The sequence below is a fragment of the Macaca mulatta genome, chromosome 3 (genome assembly GCF_049350105.2).
Source record: "Macaca mulatta isolate MMU2019108-1 chromosome 3, T2T-MMU8v2.0, whole genome shotgun sequence".
Taxonomy (NCBI): domain Eukaryota; kingdom Metazoa; phylum Chordata; class Mammalia; order Primates; family Cercopithecidae; genus Macaca; species Macaca mulatta.
In genome coordinates this window covers 198,200,480-198,221,749 of record NC_133408.1, presented here as the reverse complement: position 1 = coordinate 198,221,749, position 21,270 = coordinate 198,200,480, and the positions used below count along the sequence as shown (strand labels likewise).

Below are 21,270 nucleotides of genomic sequence, written 5' to 3'. Positions count from 1 at the left end.
CATTGTCATCAGTGGAATAAAAGAGGACACCCACGTATGTCTCAGGTCAGGCTGTGCCCCAGGAGGACGGTCCACCTCCAGGAGGGTGGCCCACTGGGCTGGTACCAGGCTTCATGAGGGTCGGAGCCTTGTGCGCTTATCCAGTGTCGCCAGCACCGAGCAAGTTTGAGTCCGTCAGTCAGTGGACGCCATTCTGAAGGTGCAGTCTGGTTTCATGGTTAGCCCCCATAACATGTGCCGAGTGTCCCGCTCAGATTTATGTCTCTGAACAAATATGCATTCTGCTTTGTTGTGAGTTCCAGACAAGCACTTTAACTAAATTGGCAGGCAGTAGAGATGGGGAAGGAATAATTGAAAAGTATTAGAAAATAAAATGATCAAGGCCGGGTGCAGTGGCTCATGCCTGTTAATTCCAGCAGTTTGGGAGGCGGAGGCGGGTGGACCCCTTGAGGTTGGGAGTTCGAGACCAGCCTGGCCAACATGGTGGAACCCCATCTCTACTAAAAGTACAAAAATGAGCTGGGCATGGTGGTGCACACCTGTAATCCCAGGTACTTGGGAGGCTGAGGCAGGAGAATGGCCTGAACCAGAGAGCGGCTGTTGTGATGAGTCACCATCGCGCCACTGCCCTCCAGCCTGGCCAGCAGAGAAAGACTCCATCTCAAAAAAAAAAAGAAAAGAAAATGATCAAGTCATAGAATGAAGAAAAGGAAAGTTTTTTTAATAGTTTTGTAACAGGTTATTGGTGATTTTACCAACTAGGTAGAGAGTAATTCTCAATGAGAAGAATCTGTAGGCCTTGGAGTTAATACCAGGACAATAAATACTGGAAGAAACTTATTCCAGATTCCTTTCGTTACTATTTTGCTTATCTGCTTAGACATTCCCTTTCTAGGATTTATCAAACTTCCCCACAGACGTTGTCAGGTCAGAGTGTGACATCCTGCCTCCAGGGCCGAGGGTCGGGGCAGGTCCTACACTAACCCACGCAAAAAGTGTTTGACATTTCATGTTTATATTAAAAATAGATGCATATCTTGCCTTATAGCGTTATGTTTGTTTCATATTAATATCTGAAATGACTTACTTATTGAGCAAAATTGAGGCCCCAAACAGATGCACTGTTTCTAGTCTTTGGTGTCATAGAGGCCTAGGGCACTGAGAGATTTTTCATGATTGGGAAGCAAGATGTGAAATTTATTTGTGTGAAATAAAATTAAACTTTTTAATGTTTTAAACATCAGATTTATAAGGTAAAGAAAACTACATTGCATCAAAAGTCTGCTTCAGAAGTTGCAGTTTGTTATTTACATCTTCTTTTGAACATCGACATTTCTATTTAGTTAAGATTTTTATATGTAAGACCAACAACAACCACAACCATTGATTGATTGATTGATTGATTGATTGGGAGTATTCCTCCCAAGGTCAGAGCAGTATTGGATCTGATAACAGCCTGAAGACCTGGAGCGGTAAAATACTATAATCTGATGGGCCGTATTTTACTATTTTTACCTACAATCTATTTGCTTGCTTTACTATCATTTTATTCAGATTATACATCTTGCAGGTCTATAGTGATGAAGAGAGTAGTTCATTTCACTCACATTATGTAATGCAGAATTTTTTCTTTGTTAGTTTTGTAGGAAATTGTGAGATTGATTTGGAGATCAAACGATATTTTTGTAGAGCTGGTGTGAAAAGTATCCAGGTAAGTTTTTTGGTTTTTGTTTTAATTTTACAGTTTTCTAAAGTTCTCTAAGCTGTATTCAGAAAGAAAATTAGGAAGTTTTTCTAGCTTGGAATTTTTTTGACGTTCAGTTTTTAACTGTAGGTCATAGTTGAGAGAAATAAGAAGTCAAGTGCTCAAAAGTTACTAAGATGCGCAAGCAAACTCCTTAAGTGGCCCAGGAGAATTGTTTTCTATTACATATTTTGGTTTCTTGTTTGAGTTTAGATTCATGGTACCATGCGGGTGATTCTGGAACCGTTGATTGGAGATATGCCCTTAGTTGGAGCTTTGTCTATCTTCTTCCTTAGGAAACCAGTAAGTCAATATTTATTTCATTTTTATTTTCCCATTCGGTGACAAAAATACATACCCGTGGAAGAATGTATAAAGTGGAGAAACAAAATTTTATCAACTCGCTGTTGTCCCTTTCTGTTGCATGAATCTTGTGGGAGTTTTTTGTATTTCTTTGTGCCTTAACTGATAGCTTATCTCCTGATAAACAGCTCTCTTTCCTGATTATAAAAATGTTACAAAAATTTGAAAACGTGGACTTCTTCAGAAGTGTAGGTCTTAGCTCACATTTTATTCACCACCTCACTGAATATGATTTATAGATATTTGCTCATTTAATCCTCATAACTCTATAGCTAAATATTAACGTTGTTTTCTTTTACTGTTCAGAAACTGAGATTGTGAAAGTCTTATTTTTCCAAGTCACACAACTAATAAGAGCCTGGATACAGATCCAGTTTAGTCTGATACAGTGCTCATGTTCCTGAACACTTTGTTGAGAAGACTAACCTGTAAACCTCCCTTTTCTCCCCTCCAGAGATAAGGGCTACCGTCACTTGCATGCACCTCCTTCCTCATTTGGGATGTGTTTAATGAACTGTACATACAGTTTCATATACAGGTTGAATATTATTGGAGATGTTTAGGACCAGATGTGTTTCAGGTTTTGTAGTATTTGCGTTAGATTCCAGTGAGTATTTGCTTTGAGCATGATGCTAGTACTCAAAAAGTTTCTGATATTGAAGCATTTTGGATTTTTAGATTAGGGATGCTGAACGTATACTGTGTTGTTTTTTTTTTTTAAAGTTAATACTATTTTAATGCTATTTATTATTTGTTAATAAATACTATTTGTTATTTCCCACAAAACCAAGACAACAGAACTGTTACTCCTGCCAAACAGACTCCTTCCTCCTTCTCTGGGCACCTGTAGCCTCTGGCCAGCGTCTCCCTTAGCTGCCCTCCGTGTTCATTGTGGTCTGGGTCATCTTCTCCAGGTGCACACTGCCCATATGGTTGTCTGTATCAACCCACACCTCACTACTCCCTGCCTGTGCCTTTTCCTTTGCCACAGAAGGCTTTCTTCACCCCTTTTGTTTCACTTACTTTCAGCAATTTCTGCACAGTTATTGTTAGCTCTTTGAAAGCAAGGATCATAACTGTCTCCTTAGAGTTTGGTAAATGAATGATGCAAGATGTGCCATTGATGAGTCCTGCATGTAGGTACCTTCAACATCATATGTAATTTAAAGTAGGAATGTTAATTCATATAATTTGATTCAAATAACTTACTAAAAATTATTATTTGGCTTTTAAAATATGGGTTTATATACACCTGTCAAAAACTAGTTTACTACAGGTTGTACTTTTTCTGTATAAAAACAAAAGAATTAAGTGTCATCACTTTCTGTTATGAATAAAATAATTGTTCTGATTTTCTTATTACTGAAATAAATGGGCTTATTTTGAATCGATTTTAAGTACACGAAACATGGGAACAACCAAAAACTCCTAGGTCATCTCTGTCAAATTTTACTGTTAAAATTAAATTTTACTATTCAGGAAGTTAAGAGATTCATAAGATTTAAAATTCATGTTTGTTTGTTTGTTTTCACATACCAGTTATTAAAGGTCCAGTATGTTTAAGAAACCAGCTTCATTAGTGACCAAAAAAACCTCAGTAATCTTAACAAACTGCTAAGTATTTTTAACTTACCCATCTTTAGCCAGGGACATTTTTAATAATTTAGAGAAAGACCTTTTTAAAAAGTGGCAGAATGTAACAAAATCCAAATCTTTAAATCTTCTTCAAAATTTAATAGTGCTCTTAGTTTGGATCTTCCATAGATGACTGTACTTTTAAAATAACATATTAACTTCCAAATGAAATTTAGTGCTCAGAAAAGAAGGATGGGGCTGAAAAGTGCAGAATCACTCATTTCCTTATATGGTGAGTAAAGTCATCAAACGTGTGCTTCAGTGAAAAGGAAATTTTTCAGTTTCTTTTACTGGAAAATATGAGAACAGGGTTTTCTGCTGGCTGCCAAGAAATTCCTCCTTATCCTGGTGAAAGATATTTCCAGAAGGGTTTTTATTTTGTGGTTTTTTAAATTTCTTTTTACTGTTTGGATGATTTAGAAACCCTTACGAAACCTTTATACATTTTTCTACTTGTTGGCTTGCTTAGTTTTTATAATGTAGAACTTGTTGAAGGAAAAAAACCCTAAACATTGCTGAAGTGACGAAGTTGGAGTGTAGGTGAAGAAGGCAGCACAGTGCCATGGTTGAGTGACAGATGTGTGTTGGACAACCTGGTTTTCCACTCTTAGTTCTTCCTCTTACTGTAGCCTTCGCACAGCTTATTTCTCTAAGCCTCAGTTTTCGCATCTGTAACATGGGGATGACAGTAATACCTACTTCACACAATTAAATCTGAAAATTAAATGTCAATGAATGTAAGCTGCTTAGTACAATACCTAACACATAGTAACCTTCAGATTTTAAGAAATTAAATATTTCTCCTACATGTAGGTTTAGTCCTGACACTGGAGGCGATTTTTTTTTTGTTTGAGGCGGAGTTTCACTCTTGTCGCCGAGCCTGGAGTGCAATGATGCAAGCTCGGCTCACTGCACCCTCCGCCTCCCAGGTTCAAGTGATTCTCCTGCCTCAGCCTCCTGAGTAGCTGAGATTACAGACGCCCACCACCACACCCGGCTAATTTTTTTGTATTTTTGGTAGAGACAGGGTTTCGCCATGTCGGCCAGGGTGGTCTTGAACTCATGACCTCAGGTGATCCACCCACCTTGGCCTTCCAGAGTGCGGGATTACAGGCGTGAGCCACCGCACCCGGCCACTAGAGGTGAATTATCGGTAAGGAGAAAAGCTTGGATAAGTGTTCTGATAAGAACTGGAACAACTGGTGTTTGCCACTGGCTGTGCACGGGGAGGCGCTCTCACTGGGTAGTTGTTGGGCAGCATACAGTTTAGGGGTGTTTCAGAGCCCTTAGTCTTGTTTAGATTTATCCCTCGAGTAGAGGGGATCCAGGAGGTCTCTCCCAAAACTTCCCTTAGAAATGGTCCTAGGCTTACCCCAAACATGTTCATCCACCCACGTTCGGGGGCTTCAAGCCCAATGCGGAGGTGCTGCCTGCTGGCATCTTTTGAACCATAGATTCCGTTTCTTCCTCTGTATAATGGAAACAGTGTCTTCTGTTATGAGAAGAAATTGAATCCTATTAGCCAAGGACTCCAGAAATTGATGTGCTTTAAGGAAATGGGGATTAAAAAGGAGAGGTATTTATTTAAAAAATAAAAATAGCATATATTGGTGTCTCATGACATGTGTACAGGGGACTGCAGTTGAGTCTCAGGAACAGAATGGAACCAGGAGTTTGAAAGCCTTCGTGACCGTCTCCACCTCTGCTCGCTCTCCTCTTCCTCTGAGACTAGCTTCATCTGGTAATGCAGTCCACGTGTGGAATAGCATGCCTGCCAGCACTTAGAGAAAGCATTGAGTCTTCCTGCATCCTCGGCCTCTCCCTCCTCTTCCCTCCCCGTTCCAGCTGGATCAAATACCCACCCCTGGACCAGCTGTGGGTAGGAGGGTTGCAGTGTTTGAACAGGGCTCCCTGAAGCCCATTCTTACAACCTTGCAGATGAGGCTGCAGTGAGTTCCAGAGTCAGGGCCACAGGCACATCCACAGACTCAGAGCACACATTCGGAACTGGGAGTTTTTGCAGTATTTATCCTGCTGTTTTCTCCGACTTTCTGGGATCTGACTTTCTGGGTTTGATGTTTGTATTATTTTGGACAGTCTTGCCCACCCCCAGTAGAGGGGGTACAGAGGAGCTTCCTGTTGTCCTGGTCCATCCTGAGTCTTGGGGCCAGAGCTCTCCCAGAGACCCTGCCCCTTCCTCCCTGTGCCTTGTGTCTTTGGCGGGTCTTTTGCAGGACAGAGCCTGCACCTGCCCCAGCAATACAGGGTCTCTACTGGCCTGGGACATTGTCCTACCACGTCCTTAAGGGACCTCTCCCCAGCTGCAGTGGGTCCTCAAGGTGCTTCTCTCCCCCATGGCTTCTGTCCCTTAAGGTGGAAGGTGGGGTGGGGCTTGCTTTGTGCCCTTCTGCGGTGGCAGCTGCCTCCTCCCGGGCTCCTCCCGATGGTCAGTGTCCTCCCTGAGGCTGTCTTTGCACACCAGGCATGCAGGTGCCGCCACGTGATATGCACACCTCTGTGGTTCTCTGGCTCACCCACACTTGGCCTGTGGCCTTTCATTAGGATCTGGCTGGAGTCATCTCACTTGTTTTGGGGGGAACTCGTCCTCCTTCAAGTTCAGCTCACTCCTGCCTCTCCTCCCTCGGAGCTGCCTGGAGGGAGGGATTTCAGGCTGGCTGGTGGCTCAGGATGTCAGCTCTCCTGTGTGGTCAAGAACGAAGCTCTCAGAAGTCCTGGGACTTATAAACATAAGAAATACATTTTTGAACTTTACTGACAGCCCAGATCCGCTAAATAAAAAACTGGAGAAAGGTGGGAGCCCTGAGTTTGTATTTCCAACAGACTTTCCAGGTGATTCTTGTTCTGAACTGTGGAGCTGGATGCAGCCAGGATGCCAGGCATACAGCACGTGGTCAGGTGCCCAGTGGCTGCCCTGGAACTGTAAACATTACCACACCCATCACAACGGACTACAGAACGTGGAGAGAAGAGGGACTACAGAACGTGGAGAGAAGAGGGGCACCTGTGCTGTTCATGAAATACGTGGATACATCTGTGTCGTTCCAGTTGAAACCTGACATTGCTTTCTGATCATGGACCACGGTACACGTTCTGTTTCTCATAGAAGAGTCACAACAGCTCAGAGGTGACTTCCTGTCCTTTGGAAATGCGTGTTCCACTGGCTTTTCAGTTTCCTGAAATAGCTCAATCCTCCAGAGGCGGAGGCTCCCAGCATCCTGAGGCACGTGTCAGTGGGGAAGGAGGGGCACGCTAATTTTAGTTGCTTTTCCAAAGGCGCCTTCTAAAGCCAGGCCTTTATCGGGCCCTGCTGGTGGCTTCTCCGTGATGCCCTCGTGTGGACCTCAGACTGGGCTTCGGAGCCTCCCTGTCTCACACACCCATTTTGTCCTTCCCACACGCTTGTTCTCTCTCACACTTGCTCTCACACTCACACTTGTTCTTTGACACTTGTCCGCACTCATTCTCACACACATGTTCTCACACGTTTTCATTCTCACACATTTGTTGTCTCAGACACACATTTTCACACTTGTTCTCACACATGCTTGAGCTTCCATACTCGTTCTCACACTTCTTGTTCTCATGCACATTTTCACACCCATTCTCACACTTGTTCTCACACTCACTTGTTCTTTCATATGTTTTCCTTTGTTCTCACCCACTTATTTCACATGTTCTCATTCTTTGTCATTCATTCTCACACAGGTGTGTGACAAAGAATGTTCTTTCATTCTCACTTTGTTCTCACACTCCCACTTTCATGCTAGTTCTCACAGTCATTCTCACATTTTCTCATGCTTGCTGTTTCACTGACACTTGTTCTCATTTCACTCCTCCTCACACTTTATTCTCACACACTCACGCTTGTTCTTTCACACTCGTTCTCACACACATTCTCATACTTTCAGCACTCAGATTTCACACCCACACTTGTTCTCAGTCGTTCTTTCACACTCCTCACACCTCACACTTTGTTCTCACACTTACACTTGTTCACTTACACTTGTTCTCACTTGTTTTTTCACACTCATCTCTCACACTTCGTTCTCACACTCGTTAGTTCACTCTCACACCTCGTTCTCAGTCACACTTGTTCTCTCACTTGTTCTTTCACATTCACACCTCTCACATCGTTCTCACACTCATTAGTTCACTCACACCTCGTTCTCAGTCACACTTGTTCAGTCTCACACTTGTTCTTTCACACTCACACCTTGCATTTGTTCTCACTTGTTCTTTCACGCTCCTCACACCCCTCACACTTTGTTCTCACACGTTAGTTCACTCACACTTCTCACTTGTTCTTTCACACACCTTTCACACCTCGTTCTCAGTCACACTTGTTCTCTCTCACACTTGTTCTCACTTGTTCTTTCACGCTCATACCTCTCACTTTGTTCTCACACTGGTTAGTTCACTCTCACACTTCATTAGTCACACTTGTTCACTCTCACACTTGTTCTTTCACACACCTCACACTTTGTTCTCACACTCAGTTCACTCACACTTGTTCTCACTTGTTCTTTCACACTCACACCTCTCATACCTCATTCTCAGTCACACTTGTTCTCTCTCACACTTGGTCTCACTTGTTCTTTCACACTCACACCTCTCACTTTGTTCTCACACTCGTTAGTTCACTCTCACACTTCGTCCTCAGTCACACTTGTTCACTCTCACGCGTGTTCTTTCACGCTCCTCACACCTCTCACACTTTGTTCTCACACTCGTCTCACACTTGTACTTGTTCTCACATGTTTTGTCTCACACTCGTTCTCACACTTGCTTTTATGTTCTCACACACTCATTCTCACTTATTCTCACACTTATTTTTCCTCACGGTCATTCTCACATTAGTTCTCTGTCCCTGTTTCTCACACAGATTCACACTTAGCCTCTCACACTCTTCCCCTCACACACATTCTCATACACACATGTGCTCCTTCTGTCTTCCCACTCTCTCCGTCCGTCATTCCAGCCTCTGGCTCTTGGTCCTTCACCGTTCCCCATGCCCAGGGACAGGCCTTTCAGTGCCTTCAACATGGGGACCCCTTTGCTTGGCACCTTCTTTCTTGCATTCAAATCTCTCTTCCTTTCAAAAGCCAGCAGAGTCCTTTCCTTCCACAATTCCTGCTCCTCCCTCCCTGACGATTAGTTTCTCTGAACTTCAGCAGCACTTAAATGTATCTGTCTTTTCAACAAGGCCTACGCTGGCATGCCCCCCGTTGCCTGACAAGTTTATACTAAAACTGTCTTGTTTTGCGTTTTTAATACTCTGTCGTTGATAGTTAATATTCTTTTTGAGGTTCTGTTTTAGACAAAATAATGAAGTTGTTTTTCTGAAATGATTCTAAGACAAGTGGTCAGAAATAGTCTCTTTTTGTTTGGTTTATGTTTGGTCAGTTGTGCTTTGATTATAGGTGGTTTCTCATCTGAGATTAAAGTGGGGCAGAACTTCAAAAGTAAAAGGGTAAATGTTCACTGTGATGCTTACGTGGCACATGTGCTAGTCTTTGAGAGTGGCGAGAAAGATCTTAATTGCTCAAAGGGATTTCCAGGGAAGGAAGCCCTCAGGTAATGACTGCGGTCGCAGGCGACGGGCTTGGAGCCAGGCTCATGGCTTCTGTGCATTGTCAGACTTAGTCCCCACAGGATGGGATTGTTCCCGTATTACTCGTGAGGAAAATAAAAGCCAGAGTATATTTAAAATGGAAACTTTTGTAGGGATGCCTCTGGTATGGAAATTTATTCTCTAAAATCTCCCAAATTGTAGTTTAAAGTTTAGAAACTTTGTTCTTGAATGGTCTCTTTCGTAGATAGTCATTCTCAGTGACAGATTTGGAAATGGATATTTAGGGTGTCACAATAATGGGGTCTGGGGCCCCTATTGCCATTTAGTGGCAGAAACCAAGATGAATGCTGACCATTTAAATGTCTTGTGCCTGTCGGTCTTGTGCAGCAGAGGACTGCCCCTCCCCACCCCAGGGCCAGGAACCCCCTGTTTATAAGCTCTGCACAGCCTCTGTAAGCAAATACCCGAGTCAAGGTCGCTAGGTTTAGAAGCAAATATGAGCTGGGGCTGTCTGCCCGTCATTCCACGGAGAGAGACTTCGAAGCAAGTGAGAAGTCAGTGAGCAAGATGAGACACATCAGAGACAGGAGCAGGTTGGTCGGTTTAGAGCAGAAGGGGCCGCAGCGCCAGCTGCACAGCCGTCCTTAAAACTCAATGTCCCGTGTGGGTCCAGTGAAAAGATGAGGATTTCATTCTGTCCTTGGCTTATCTAGTTGTGAAAGGCAAAAAGTTACAGATAAGATTTCTTCCTCTAGGTCTTAGTTTTCTTCACTGTGAAACTAAAATAAATGATTTTCTCAGTTCTAGGACTAACTCTAAATTTGAAGACCCACTTTTTAACCTAGTTTTATATGTAATTTTCAAAATGTATGTCTATTTGGCTTCTTTTTTTCTTGAGATGGAGTCTTGCTGTGCTGCCCAGGCTGGAGTGCAGTGACTGTTCCCGGAAAGAATCGTAAAGTGGAGTGCACCACTGCAGCCTCACTGTCCTGGTCGCAGGCAGTCCTTGTGCCACCACACCTGGCTCTCTTGCTTTGTTTTTGAGCTTACTCCCATAGCCCTTTGTGCTCTTTGCTATAAATAGAAACTTCTTCCTATATTTGATGCCTTTGATCTTTTGTTTTGATACTCAAAAAGCCACCTTTCAGGTTTCTAGATAGCCTTAAGGAAGTTTTATCTAGATAGTTTGCCTACAAGAAGAGCATTAATGCTACCCATGTATGGAGGTTTTACTTGCCAACTTTGGGCAGTTTTTATCATTTACAATCTAGCAAAACGTTTATGTTAGTCCCCTCCCAGGCCTTTAAAGTCTTCATGTTAACAGGAGGCTAGCGGTTTTGTCAGCTGTAAAGTTACATCTTCTGTTCCTTCAAACAGAAACATACCTTTTAATCTATAAACAAGTAGATACTTTTCTTGGGAGCATGCTAAAAAAAAAAAAAAAAAAAAACTGGAGGCCAGCCAGTCACATGGTGTGGTGTCATTTTTCATAGCACCTTTATACACGATATAAAAAAGTAGGTTTCTTGCATCAGCTGTGAACATGTTTCGGATCTCTGGTTCTGAATCTTGGTGAGGAAGAGCATTGCATCCTGCAAAAGTCTGATGAGTCAGTTAGCTGGAGAGACAGTGCCATCATTCTGGGTTGGAGTTCTGGTGAAGTGAGTAGGATGTTAACACTGCTGATGGAAATGGTTTTCAGATTGCCACGTGGAATAATAGTATGGAACGTGACATTTCAGGAATAGGAGGAGATTCTTTCATTATTTTCCTCCATCCACTTTGTACATTTTTTTAATAGCCTGCAACTAGTTACATTTATCTTTTTTTTTTAATTACATTTTTATCCATAATACAATTAACTTGACTAAAGCCAGTGTCTGTTTCAATGTAAATATATTAACAGGTCCAAAATCACCAACTAAAATTAGCTTTATACTGACTTTTTCTAAAGTCAGTCCTTGTCTCACCCAAATATTTTAACAAGTCCAAAAATACCACATAGCTGCTTGGAACATATTAAAATCTCATTATAACATAAATTTCAAGTATTCTACGTTACAGACTTCTCCTTGAAAGATAATGACATTGAAAAATGCTCTTAAGAGAGTTATTAATTCTGTTTCCCAAAACTTCCTGGATAAAACAATTGTACCTTAATGCTATTAAGACTACGCTAGGTGGTTTTTTCTTTAAGTAACAGGACTGACGTATAAAATATAACCACGACATTTAAGATGAAAGTGTTCAGGGCACACCTCGCTTTATTGTCCTTTGCTTTATTGCACTTGGTAGATACTGTGTTTTTGCTAGCTGAAGGTTTACGGCAGCCCTGTGATAAAGAAGCCTGTCCGTGCCATGTGTTCACTTCATGCCTCTGTGTCATGTTTTGGCAGTTCTCGCAGTATTTCACACTTTTGCGTTATTATTATGTCTGTGACTGTAATCTGTGGTCAGTGATCCTTGTCGTTTCTTTTTTTTTTTTTTTTGAGACTGAGTCTGGCTCTGTCGCCCAGGCTGGAGTGCAGTGGCCGGATCTCAGCTCACTGCAAGCTCCGCCTCCCGGGTTTACGCCATTCTCCTGCCTCAGCCTCCCGAGTAGCTGGGACCACAGGCGCCCACCACTTCGCCCGGCTAGTTTTTTTGTATTTTTTAGTAGAGATGGGGTTTCACCGTGTTAGCCAGGATGGTCTCGATCTCCTGACCTCGTGATCCACCCGTCTCGGCCTCCCAAAGTGCTGGGATTACAGGCTTGAGCCACCGCGCCCGGCTGTCGTTTCTAATGTAATTATTTTGGGGGCATCACAAACCACGTCCGTGTAAGAGGGCGGATTAGTCCATTCTCACACTGCTGTAAAGATACTACCTGAGATCGGGCAATTTATAAAGAAAGGAGGGTCAATTGACTTGAGGTTCTGCATGGCTGGGGAGGCCTCAGGAAACTTAGGGGAAGTGAGGCACATCTGACATGGTGGCAGGAGAGAGAGAGTGTGCAGTAGAAACAGCCACTTGTAGAACTATCAGAACTCGTGAGTACTCCCTCACTATCATGAGAATTGTGTGGGAGAAACTGCCCATGCCAATCACCTCCTACCAAGTACCTCCCTCGGCACGTGGAGATTACAGTTCGACATGAGATTTGGGTAGGGACACAGAGCCAAACCATATCAAACAGCCAAGTGAACTGGTAAATGTTGTATCTTCTGACTGCTCCACTGACCGACTGTTCTCCTATCTCTCCCTCTCCTGGATCTCCCTATTCCCTGAGACACAACAATATTGAAGTTAGACCAGTTAACAACCCTGCGGTGGCCTTTATGTATTCAAGTGAAAGACAGTTGCACACCTCTCACTTTCAATCAGAAGCTGGGTGGATCACCTGAGGTCAGGAGTTCAAGACCAGCCTGGTCAACATGGGAAAAGCTGTCTCTACTTAAAAAAAAAAAAAAAAAAAAAAAATTAGCTGGGCGTGGCAGCGTATGCCTGTAGTCCCAGCTACTTGGGAGGCTGAAGCAGGATAATCACTTGACCCTGGGAGGCAGAGGTTGTAGTGAGCCAAGATGGCACCAATGCACTCCAGCCTGGGCAACAGAGCAAGACTCTGTCTCAAAAAAAAAAAAGAAAGAAACGAAGCTAAAAATGATGAAGCTTAGTGAAGAGGCCATGTTGAAAGCCAGCACAGGCTGAAAGCTAAGCCTCTTGTGCCAAACAGCCGAATTGTAAATGCAAAGGAAAAGTTCTTGAAGGAAGAGAAAAGTGCTGCTCCAGTGAACACACCAATGATAGAGAAATAGCCTTCTTGCTGATAGGGAGAAAGTTTTAGTGCCTGGAGAGATGATCAGCCCAGACATTGTATTTCCTTAAGCCAGAGCCTAATCCACAGCGAAGTCCTAACTATCTTCACTTCGATGAAGACTGACAGAGGTGAGGAAGTTGCAGAAGAAAAGTTTGAAGAGGTTGGTGAGGTTCAAGGAATGAAGCCATCTCCGTAACATAAAAGTGCAAGGTAAAGTAGCAAGTTGTCTAGAAGATCTAGCTAAGATCATTGATGAAGGTGGCTCCACTAAACAACAGATTTTCAATGTGTATTAAACATCCTTCTGCCGGAAGAAGATGCCATCTGGAACTTTCCCAGCTAGAGAGGAGAGGTCAGTGCCTGACTTCAAGGCTTCAAAGGACAAGCTGACTGTTTGTCACAGCTAATGCAGGTGGTGACTTTAAGTTGAAGTAAGCACTCATTTTCCATTCTGAAAAGCCTGGGGCCCTTAAGAATCATGCTGAATCTATGCTGCCTGTGCTCTATACCTGGAAGAACAAAGCCTGGATGACAGCACACCTTTTTACACACTGGTTTACCAAGTATTTTAAGCCCAGTGTTGAGACCTGCTGCTCAGAAAAAAAAGAGTCCCTCAAAACATAACTGCTCATCAGCAGTGCACCTGATCACCCAGGAGCTCTGATGCGGGTGCACAAGGAGTTGAAGACTGTTTTCTTGCCTGCTGACACCTCCTCCATTCTCTGGCCCAGGGATCAAGGAGAAATTTCAACTTTCAAGTCTTATTATTTAAGAATTACATTTTGTGAGACGATAGCTGCCACAGACAGTGATTCCTCTGATGGATCTGGGCAAAGTAAGTCGAAAACCTCCTGGAAAGGATTCACCATCCTAGATCCCATTGAAAACACCAGTGATTCGTGAGAAGAGACAAAATACGAACATTAACAGGAGTTTGGAAGAAGTTGATTCCAGCTCTCATGGATGACTTTGAGGGGTTCAGGACTTCAGTGGAAGAAGGAGGTGCAGGTGGAATGGAAACAGCGAGAGAACTGTAGTTAGAAGTGGAGCCTGAAGAGGGGACTGAATTGCTGCAGTCTCAGGATCAAAGTTTAAGGATGAGAAATTGCTTCTTATGACTAACAAAGAAAGTGGTTTCCTGAGATGGAATCTACTCCTGGTGAAGATGCTGCAAACATTGTTGAAATGACAATAAGCAATTTAGAATATCACATAAATTTAGCCGATAAAGGAGTAGCAGAGTTTGAGAGGATGACTCCGATTTTGAAAGATGTTCTACTGTGGGTAAAATGCTGTCAAACAGCATGGCATGCTACAGAGAAATCTTTTTTGAAAGGAAGAGTCAGTCAGTGCAGCAAACTTCACTGTTGTCTTATTTTAAGACGTTGTCACAATCACCCTAACCTTCAGCAACCACCATCCTAGTCAGTCAGCAACCATCAAAACTGAGGCAAAACCCTCTACCAGCCAGATTGTGACACGCTGAAGGCTTAGGTGATCGTAAGCATTTTTTAGCAATAAAGTGTTTTAAAATAAAGGTATGTACATTTTTTAAAAGATATAATGCTATTGCACACTTAATAGACTATAGTTTAAACATAACTTTTGTATGCCTTGGGAAACCAAAAAATGTGTGTGACTCACATGTTGCAATATTCCCTTTACTGCACTGCTCTAGAACCCAGCCCACGATATCGCCGAGGCATGGCTGTGTAGGAAAAATTCTTTATTTCTTTATTAAATAGCATCTTTGAATTGTATTCTCTTTACTGTTCTTTTAACCACAATGGCCTCATCTGATTTTATTTAGATGCTTACCTGCCGCTTTCCTTGACACAGCCGCCCTTTCTTGAAGTTCACGTGGCTCCTGTGTCTCTTGGCTCTGCGGATGGAACAGTCACCATTGGGGATCCTCTGATGGTGCGCTGTGCAAGGTGCTTGCATTTGAACCTGAGTCGAGTGCAAGATTCTGTGCTGCATCTTTGATATGTTCTTATTTCCTGAAGTAGATTTGTGATCAGGAGTAACAACCTTCAGAACTAAATGATAGAATCCTGTTACGATGCCCTCTTAAATCTTAGTTTCCTCATAACAGGTATTTTTGTATGACCAGAATATTTTGTTGTGGCAGGGAGTACCTGTTCCTTTTTAAGTTCTGTGAGAGAAATGAGAAAGGAAAATGAGCTCTTCAGTCAATGTTTATAAATATATTCATATGATTTAGATGTAGAGGTTTAGCCAGGTGGTTCAAAGGGTGGACTAGGGAAAAACATTTATTTTAAGGGGGAAGTAAAGCATAGGTTGATACTGATGTTTGCAGTCCAGTTTGAAGATTAGTTGCCTATTTTTTCCTCCCTAATTTTTGTATTTATATCTCATTTCTGTTACACTGAGAAATCTTAGCCTTTCAGGGTCTTAAAAATTTTTGGTTTTTTTTTTTTTTTAGTTCTATCTGTAAGAATCTTGACTCTTCCACTTTATATTTGCTTGCAAGCAAAAAGGGATTCAAGCAGTTTTGTTACTCAGCTATATGCATGACTGAGATCATGCAATTTTACTTAGAATTTCTTCTACAAATATGGAGCACAAGTAATTTTATTATGTGCTGTTAAAGGAACATAATAGGAAAAGCAGTATTTCTAATCAATAGTTTTTACCAACCAACATCTACTTAATGGAATGTTAGTTAACTGTATGGGAATTATTCTAAGATAAACACAGATGTCGAATGAATGGGTAGAGCACGGTCTGCTAATTGGAAAATACAGAGTAAAACAATGATAAAGTCCGTTATTTAACTGCCAGATAGGCTGGGTTTTAGTATTATTTTTGGTGAGGTATGTGAAAAGGACATTTTCATACACTTTGGGTGGGAATGTAAATGGGTACAGTATTTTTGGAGGGCAGGTAGGTACTATCTATTGACATTAAAAGTGAATATAGGCCGGGCGCGGTGGCTCACGCCTGTAATCCCAGCACTTTGGGAGGCCGAGACGGGCGGATCACGAGGTCAGGAGATCGAGACCATCCTGGTTAACACGGTGAAACCCCGTCTCTACTAAAAATACAAAAAACTAGCCGGGCGAGGTGGCGGGCGCCTGTAGTCCCAGCTACTCGGGAGGCTGAGGCAGGAGAATGGCGTGAACCCGGGAGGCGGAGCTTGCAGTGAGCTGAGATCCGGCCACCGCACTCCAGCCTGGGTGACAGAGCGAGACTCCGTCTCAAAAAAAAAAAAAAAAAAAAAAGTGAATATAAGCCTTTGACCCCAAAATCTGACTTTTGGAATGCTAGTCTATATATGTATACAAGAACATGTATGTAAAAAGGCATTCCCTGAATCATTATTTGTAATTACAATAAAGAGAAACTGTCAAAATTCTAAGTGTCCATCCACAGGAGAGTGGGTAAATAAATTATTTTACGATTTTACTAGCAAAAACTGTGACATTATCAAAAAACAAAAAGAGGCAGGTCTCCACGTACTACCAAAGAAAGGTGTCCTTGATATATTACGAAGGATGAAGTGTGTGAGTCTGTGTTGTGTACTAACACATTTTGTCTATAAAGAAACAAGTCTGTGTGCACCTGATTTGATAATTGGAAATTGTTTGGAACTTAATATTTTGCCCTTGTTTTAAAACAGCTTTTAGAAATTAACTGGACAGGACTGACGAATCTTCTGGATATCCCTGGATTGAAGTAAGTCTCATGTCTGGTCCCCAAGGCTTAGCATTCGAGGGCGTGTTGTGCATTTTCGATGTCTTGACAATAGTGTGAGAATGGTTAAGACCTGCGTCTGCCGGGTGAATGGGTGCCTTCTCCACAGGCCGTCGTGGAAACCAGCAGAGGCACAGGGGCTTCCTTCTGCCCATAGGGAGCTGCTGGGAAGTGATGGGCCAGGGCAGGAGGGCTCTGGAGTGCCAGCTGAGCACTCAGTCTTCATTTGCTTTTGTTCACCACAAGGTGTCTTGCTGGCCTTGGCATTTTAGAAAAGTAGAGGCCTTTTAATATTTTGTAAACCAGTTGGCCAATTTGTTTTTTTTGTTTTTTTTTTTATCTTCTCAGAAACAATAAAGGAAACTTTAAAAGGAAATGCTTTCCAGGGTCTCTCCAGCCTATGGCTACCCCACCCTTTCCGCATTTTTTTTTTAAACCTTTATTCCATTCCTTTTTGAAAGTGGTTGGGGACAGTGTGGACTTTGCCAGTACTCTTCAGTGTGAGAGGTGAGGAACTTGAAGTTCCATATCATTTCGCTGGGAGTCCTTTCATTATTACACAGCAATCTAGTGTCTAAAACAGGAGAAAAACGTTGCGTAACAAGCATCTGAGGCCCTGGAGAGTGCATCCCTGCTCAGAGACAAGGAGTCATTCTAGTTACCATGGTCCCGTTACCTGAAACAGTGCATGGGGCTGTGGATGGCAGACCTGTTGGTCACCCCCAAATAGGAAGTTTTGAAATTACAGCCTCTAAATGCTTTTGCTGACTTTACCGGTTTTTTTGAAAGTTAAAACACATCACCTTTGGGTTAAAGTTACATGTTTCTAGTGGATATTTTCTAGTGTGATTTGTTTTTCCTAAAATAGTTTAGAAAATTATGAAACTTGGTTTCAGACTATTTTTTTATTCCCGTATATTTGTTTATGCCTCTGAAATGGCCTTTCTAAAGAGTTTTGTTTCATTATTAGGGAAAAATTAGGACTTTAATTATCTGAAGCACAGTCATAATAAAAGTCCTTTTTAGGTGCTGTAGTTTACTGGATACAGAAAATTGCTGTGATCTTTAAAAGATCTGCGGAAAGAAAGCACGACTTTAAAAGATTGGTTAAAGAGTTCATTAAGATTCTGGTTGCAAGCAACAAACCTGACTCAAGTGGTCTTAAGTAGGTAAATAAGTAAGTTTCTTTTCTTTCCTTTTTTTTTTTTTCTTTCTGAGATGGAATCTCTGTTGCCCAGGCTGTAGTGCAGTGTTGCTATCTCAGCTCACTGCACCCTCCGTCTCCTGGGTTCAAGCAATTCTCCCTGCCTCAGCCTCCCAAGTAGCTGGGATTACAGGCGCATGCTGCCACACCCGGCTAATTTTTGTATTTTTTTAGTAGAAATGGGGTTTTGCCATGTTGGTGAGGCTGGTCTTGAACTCCTGACCTCGGGTGATCCGCCCGCCTTGGCCTCTCAAAGTGCTGGGATTACAGGCATGAGCCACCGCGCCTGGCCAGTAAATAATATTTTCAAAAAGCAGTTTATTCACTCTTCCAACAATGGGCGCCCACTGCCTGCTCTGAGCTGGTCGCAGCTGCTCGTGCATGGGACACGCCTGTGCTTGTTTCCTGCTCAGCAGCTGGAGTGCTGACGTGTCCTCTGAGGGGTTTCAGATGGAGCCATGTTGGCACCGTAAGGGCTCTCCAGTTCCTGACCCATGTAGAGTGGGCGTGTCCCTCGTGGGCTGGTTTTCAGGCAGGCTCTTGCTGTGCCTGCAGCTATAAGCCTTTAGTCTGCGGATTTAGTCGCCTTTCCCCCTAGGTCCTGGCCTGACTTGTGTGTGCAAAGACCACCCTTGGACAGATTCCTGCGACTCCCGACGATCAGGTTTCAATCTCCAGGACATTCCTACAGAAGGCAAAGAAATGGATAACTTGTGTGAAAAAACTCCAGTGAATGGGGGTATCCCCCAAAGCAAAAACTTTCACTAGAAGTAGGGGGAGTAGATACTGTTTAGCCAAATGGAACAAACATTCACACACATCAGTGTAGAAAAAAGTATTTGATTTTGCCTCCCTTCAGTATCACAGGAGTACTGAAATAAAACAGCATTATTGAGCATCTACTCTGTAAATAGCGTTGTATTAATACTGGCAACCTGAAAGGGCAAAGTCGAAGAATGTCTTCTGCCTCGGCAAGCCTGCAGTTTGGGGAAGTTGATCCCTGATTCATTTTATTTAAAAGTCATTCACACATACACACGTAAATACAGAGATACATACATGTATAGCTCATTCTATTTAATAATTTATATGTTGGCTTTTTTTTTTTTTTTTTGAGACAGAGTCTCACTCTGTCACCCAGGCTGGAGTGCAGTGGCCGGATCTCAGCTCACTGCAAGCTCCGCCTCCCAGGTTCACGCCATTCTCCTGCCTCAGCCTCCCGAGTAGCTGGGACTACAGGCGCCCGCCACCTCGCCTGGCTAGTTTTTTTTGTGTGTTTTTTAGTAGAGACGGGGTTTCACCGTGTTAGCCAGGATGGTCTCGATCTCCTGACCTCGTAATCCGCCCGTCTCGGCCTCCCAAAGTGCTGGGATTACAGGCTTGAGCCACCGCGCCCGGCCTATATGTTGGCTCTTTTTATACAGTAGTCATTTCTAGCAATTTTATTTTTATTTTTCATTTTTTTAGAGAGAGATCTCATTATGCTTCTCAGACTGGCCTCAACCCCCTGGGCTCAAGGGCTCTTCCTGCCTCAACCTCCCAAGTAGCGGAACTATAGACTTGAACCACTGCTCCCGCTTCTCTCTCTTCTTTGTAGATTTTATATATGTAATATAATGAACCACTGCATCCAGCTTCTCGTCTTCTATGTAGATTTTATATATGTAATACAATGAACCACTGCACCCAGCTCCTCTTGTCTTTTATGTAAATTTTATATATGTAATACAAAAATATACTCCTATATATAGAATTATGTCATTAAAAATATATCCTTATATAACAGATAAATACACATACACCATTCAAAAAATAGGCTGCTGTATAAAAGGGAGATGTAAAAATATCTCTTCTGAGTTTATATATATAGATATACATAATTTATACACAATTATGTAGATTTTATATAATACAATTATGTTTACATAAATGTTATGTACTGAAATTTAATAGGTATGTATGTAAAATTGGGGCTACTAGTTCTCACTGAGTCTATCAAATAAGTCACAGCTATAGCAACTCTTAGGTTATAAAAGTGAATATTAAATAACTATGAGACCAAATGCAGTGACTCACACCTGTAATCCCAGCACTTTGGGAGGCTGAGGCAGGTGGATCGCCTGAGGTCGGGAGTTTGAAACCAGCCTAGCCAACATGGTGAAGTCCCATCTCTAATAAAAATACAAAAATTAGCTGAGCGTGGGCACACGCCTGTAATCCCAGCTACTCGGGAGGTGGAGGTTGCAATGAGCCAATATCACGCCATTGCACTCCAGCCTGGGCAACAGAGTGAGACTCTGTCTCAAAAAAGAAAGACATTTTAAAAATAAATATGAACTTAACATAATGAAATATTGTACCAATCTTTATAAAATGAGCATCCACATGCTATATTAATTGATTATAAAAAGAAACCCCAGACGTTGTAGTGTAAGAATAATGCCTGAATTCCTTCACTGCACCATGACTTTGGGCTGTCCCTGTTAAATATCTGCTGTGTTTTGATAAGCGGCTCTGAGCTGAGTGTTGAAGGCGTGAGAAGGGCGAAGATTATGGTGGAAACAAAATACAGGCGATGAGCAGTCGTGGTTCCGAAGGACACACAGGGAAATAGTGACTCCCAAGAAAGTAACCACTACAGGAGACGCTTCTGTGGAGACCTAGGGGAGCAGCATCCACACCCCGACAGTTCAGGGCCGTGCGGGGCGTGATGGGGTGAGGAGGCACAGCGAGGGCCCCCCCCAGGGAGCTCTGTCAGCTGCTGTGGCCTCCGAGGCCGGGAGTCTGTGTGGGAGAAAGGTGGGTGGGTCCTGTCCCTGCATGGTGAACACACAGCCTGCGTCTGCTGGCTGAAGCCCTCCGAATCTCTGTGGGAGTATTAACTGTCTGAATAACTGACCTGTTCGTAAGTAGAGTAGTGTTATATACGGTTTTTCTTTTGGGGGGCTTTTCAAGTTTTTTTTCCATATTAAACTGAAAAGTCCTTGAGGTGCTGGGTCATCACATGTGGATACTGTCCTGCAGTGGGTGCTTGGACTTTATTTGTTGAACATTCATGATTATCACTGTCTCAGTGGTTATTTTTGTTTGTAATTATTTATGTTAATAATTTTAGCATCTAAAACTTTACTGGCGAGAAGCAAAGTACTTTTGCAACTTCACAGTTCAGGTAAAGGTGTTATACAGCAATGAAACTTACGTTTATAAATGTTTTTAAA

General features: G+C 42.5%; 1 protein-coding gene across 4 annotated transcripts in view; it reads left to right on the top strand.

Moving 5' to 3' along the window:
* ESYT2 (extended synaptotagmin 2) overlaps window positions 1-21,270 on the top strand; it is a 101,442-nt gene that overhangs the window by 41,755 nt on the left and 38,417 nt on the right. For all 4 annotated transcript variants that reach the window (XM_001083514.5, XM_015135385.3, XM_077997841.1 and 1 more), the window contains exons 5-7: window positions 1,639-1,711; window positions 1,958-2,047; window positions 16,775-16,830. In XM_001083514.5, the coding sequence (XP_001083514.3) occupies window positions 1,639-1,711; window positions 1,958-2,047; window positions 16,775-16,830 (219 nt within the window). The remainder of the gene's footprint in view (window positions 1-1,638; window positions 1,712-1,957; window positions 2,048-16,774; window positions 16,831-21,270) is intronic.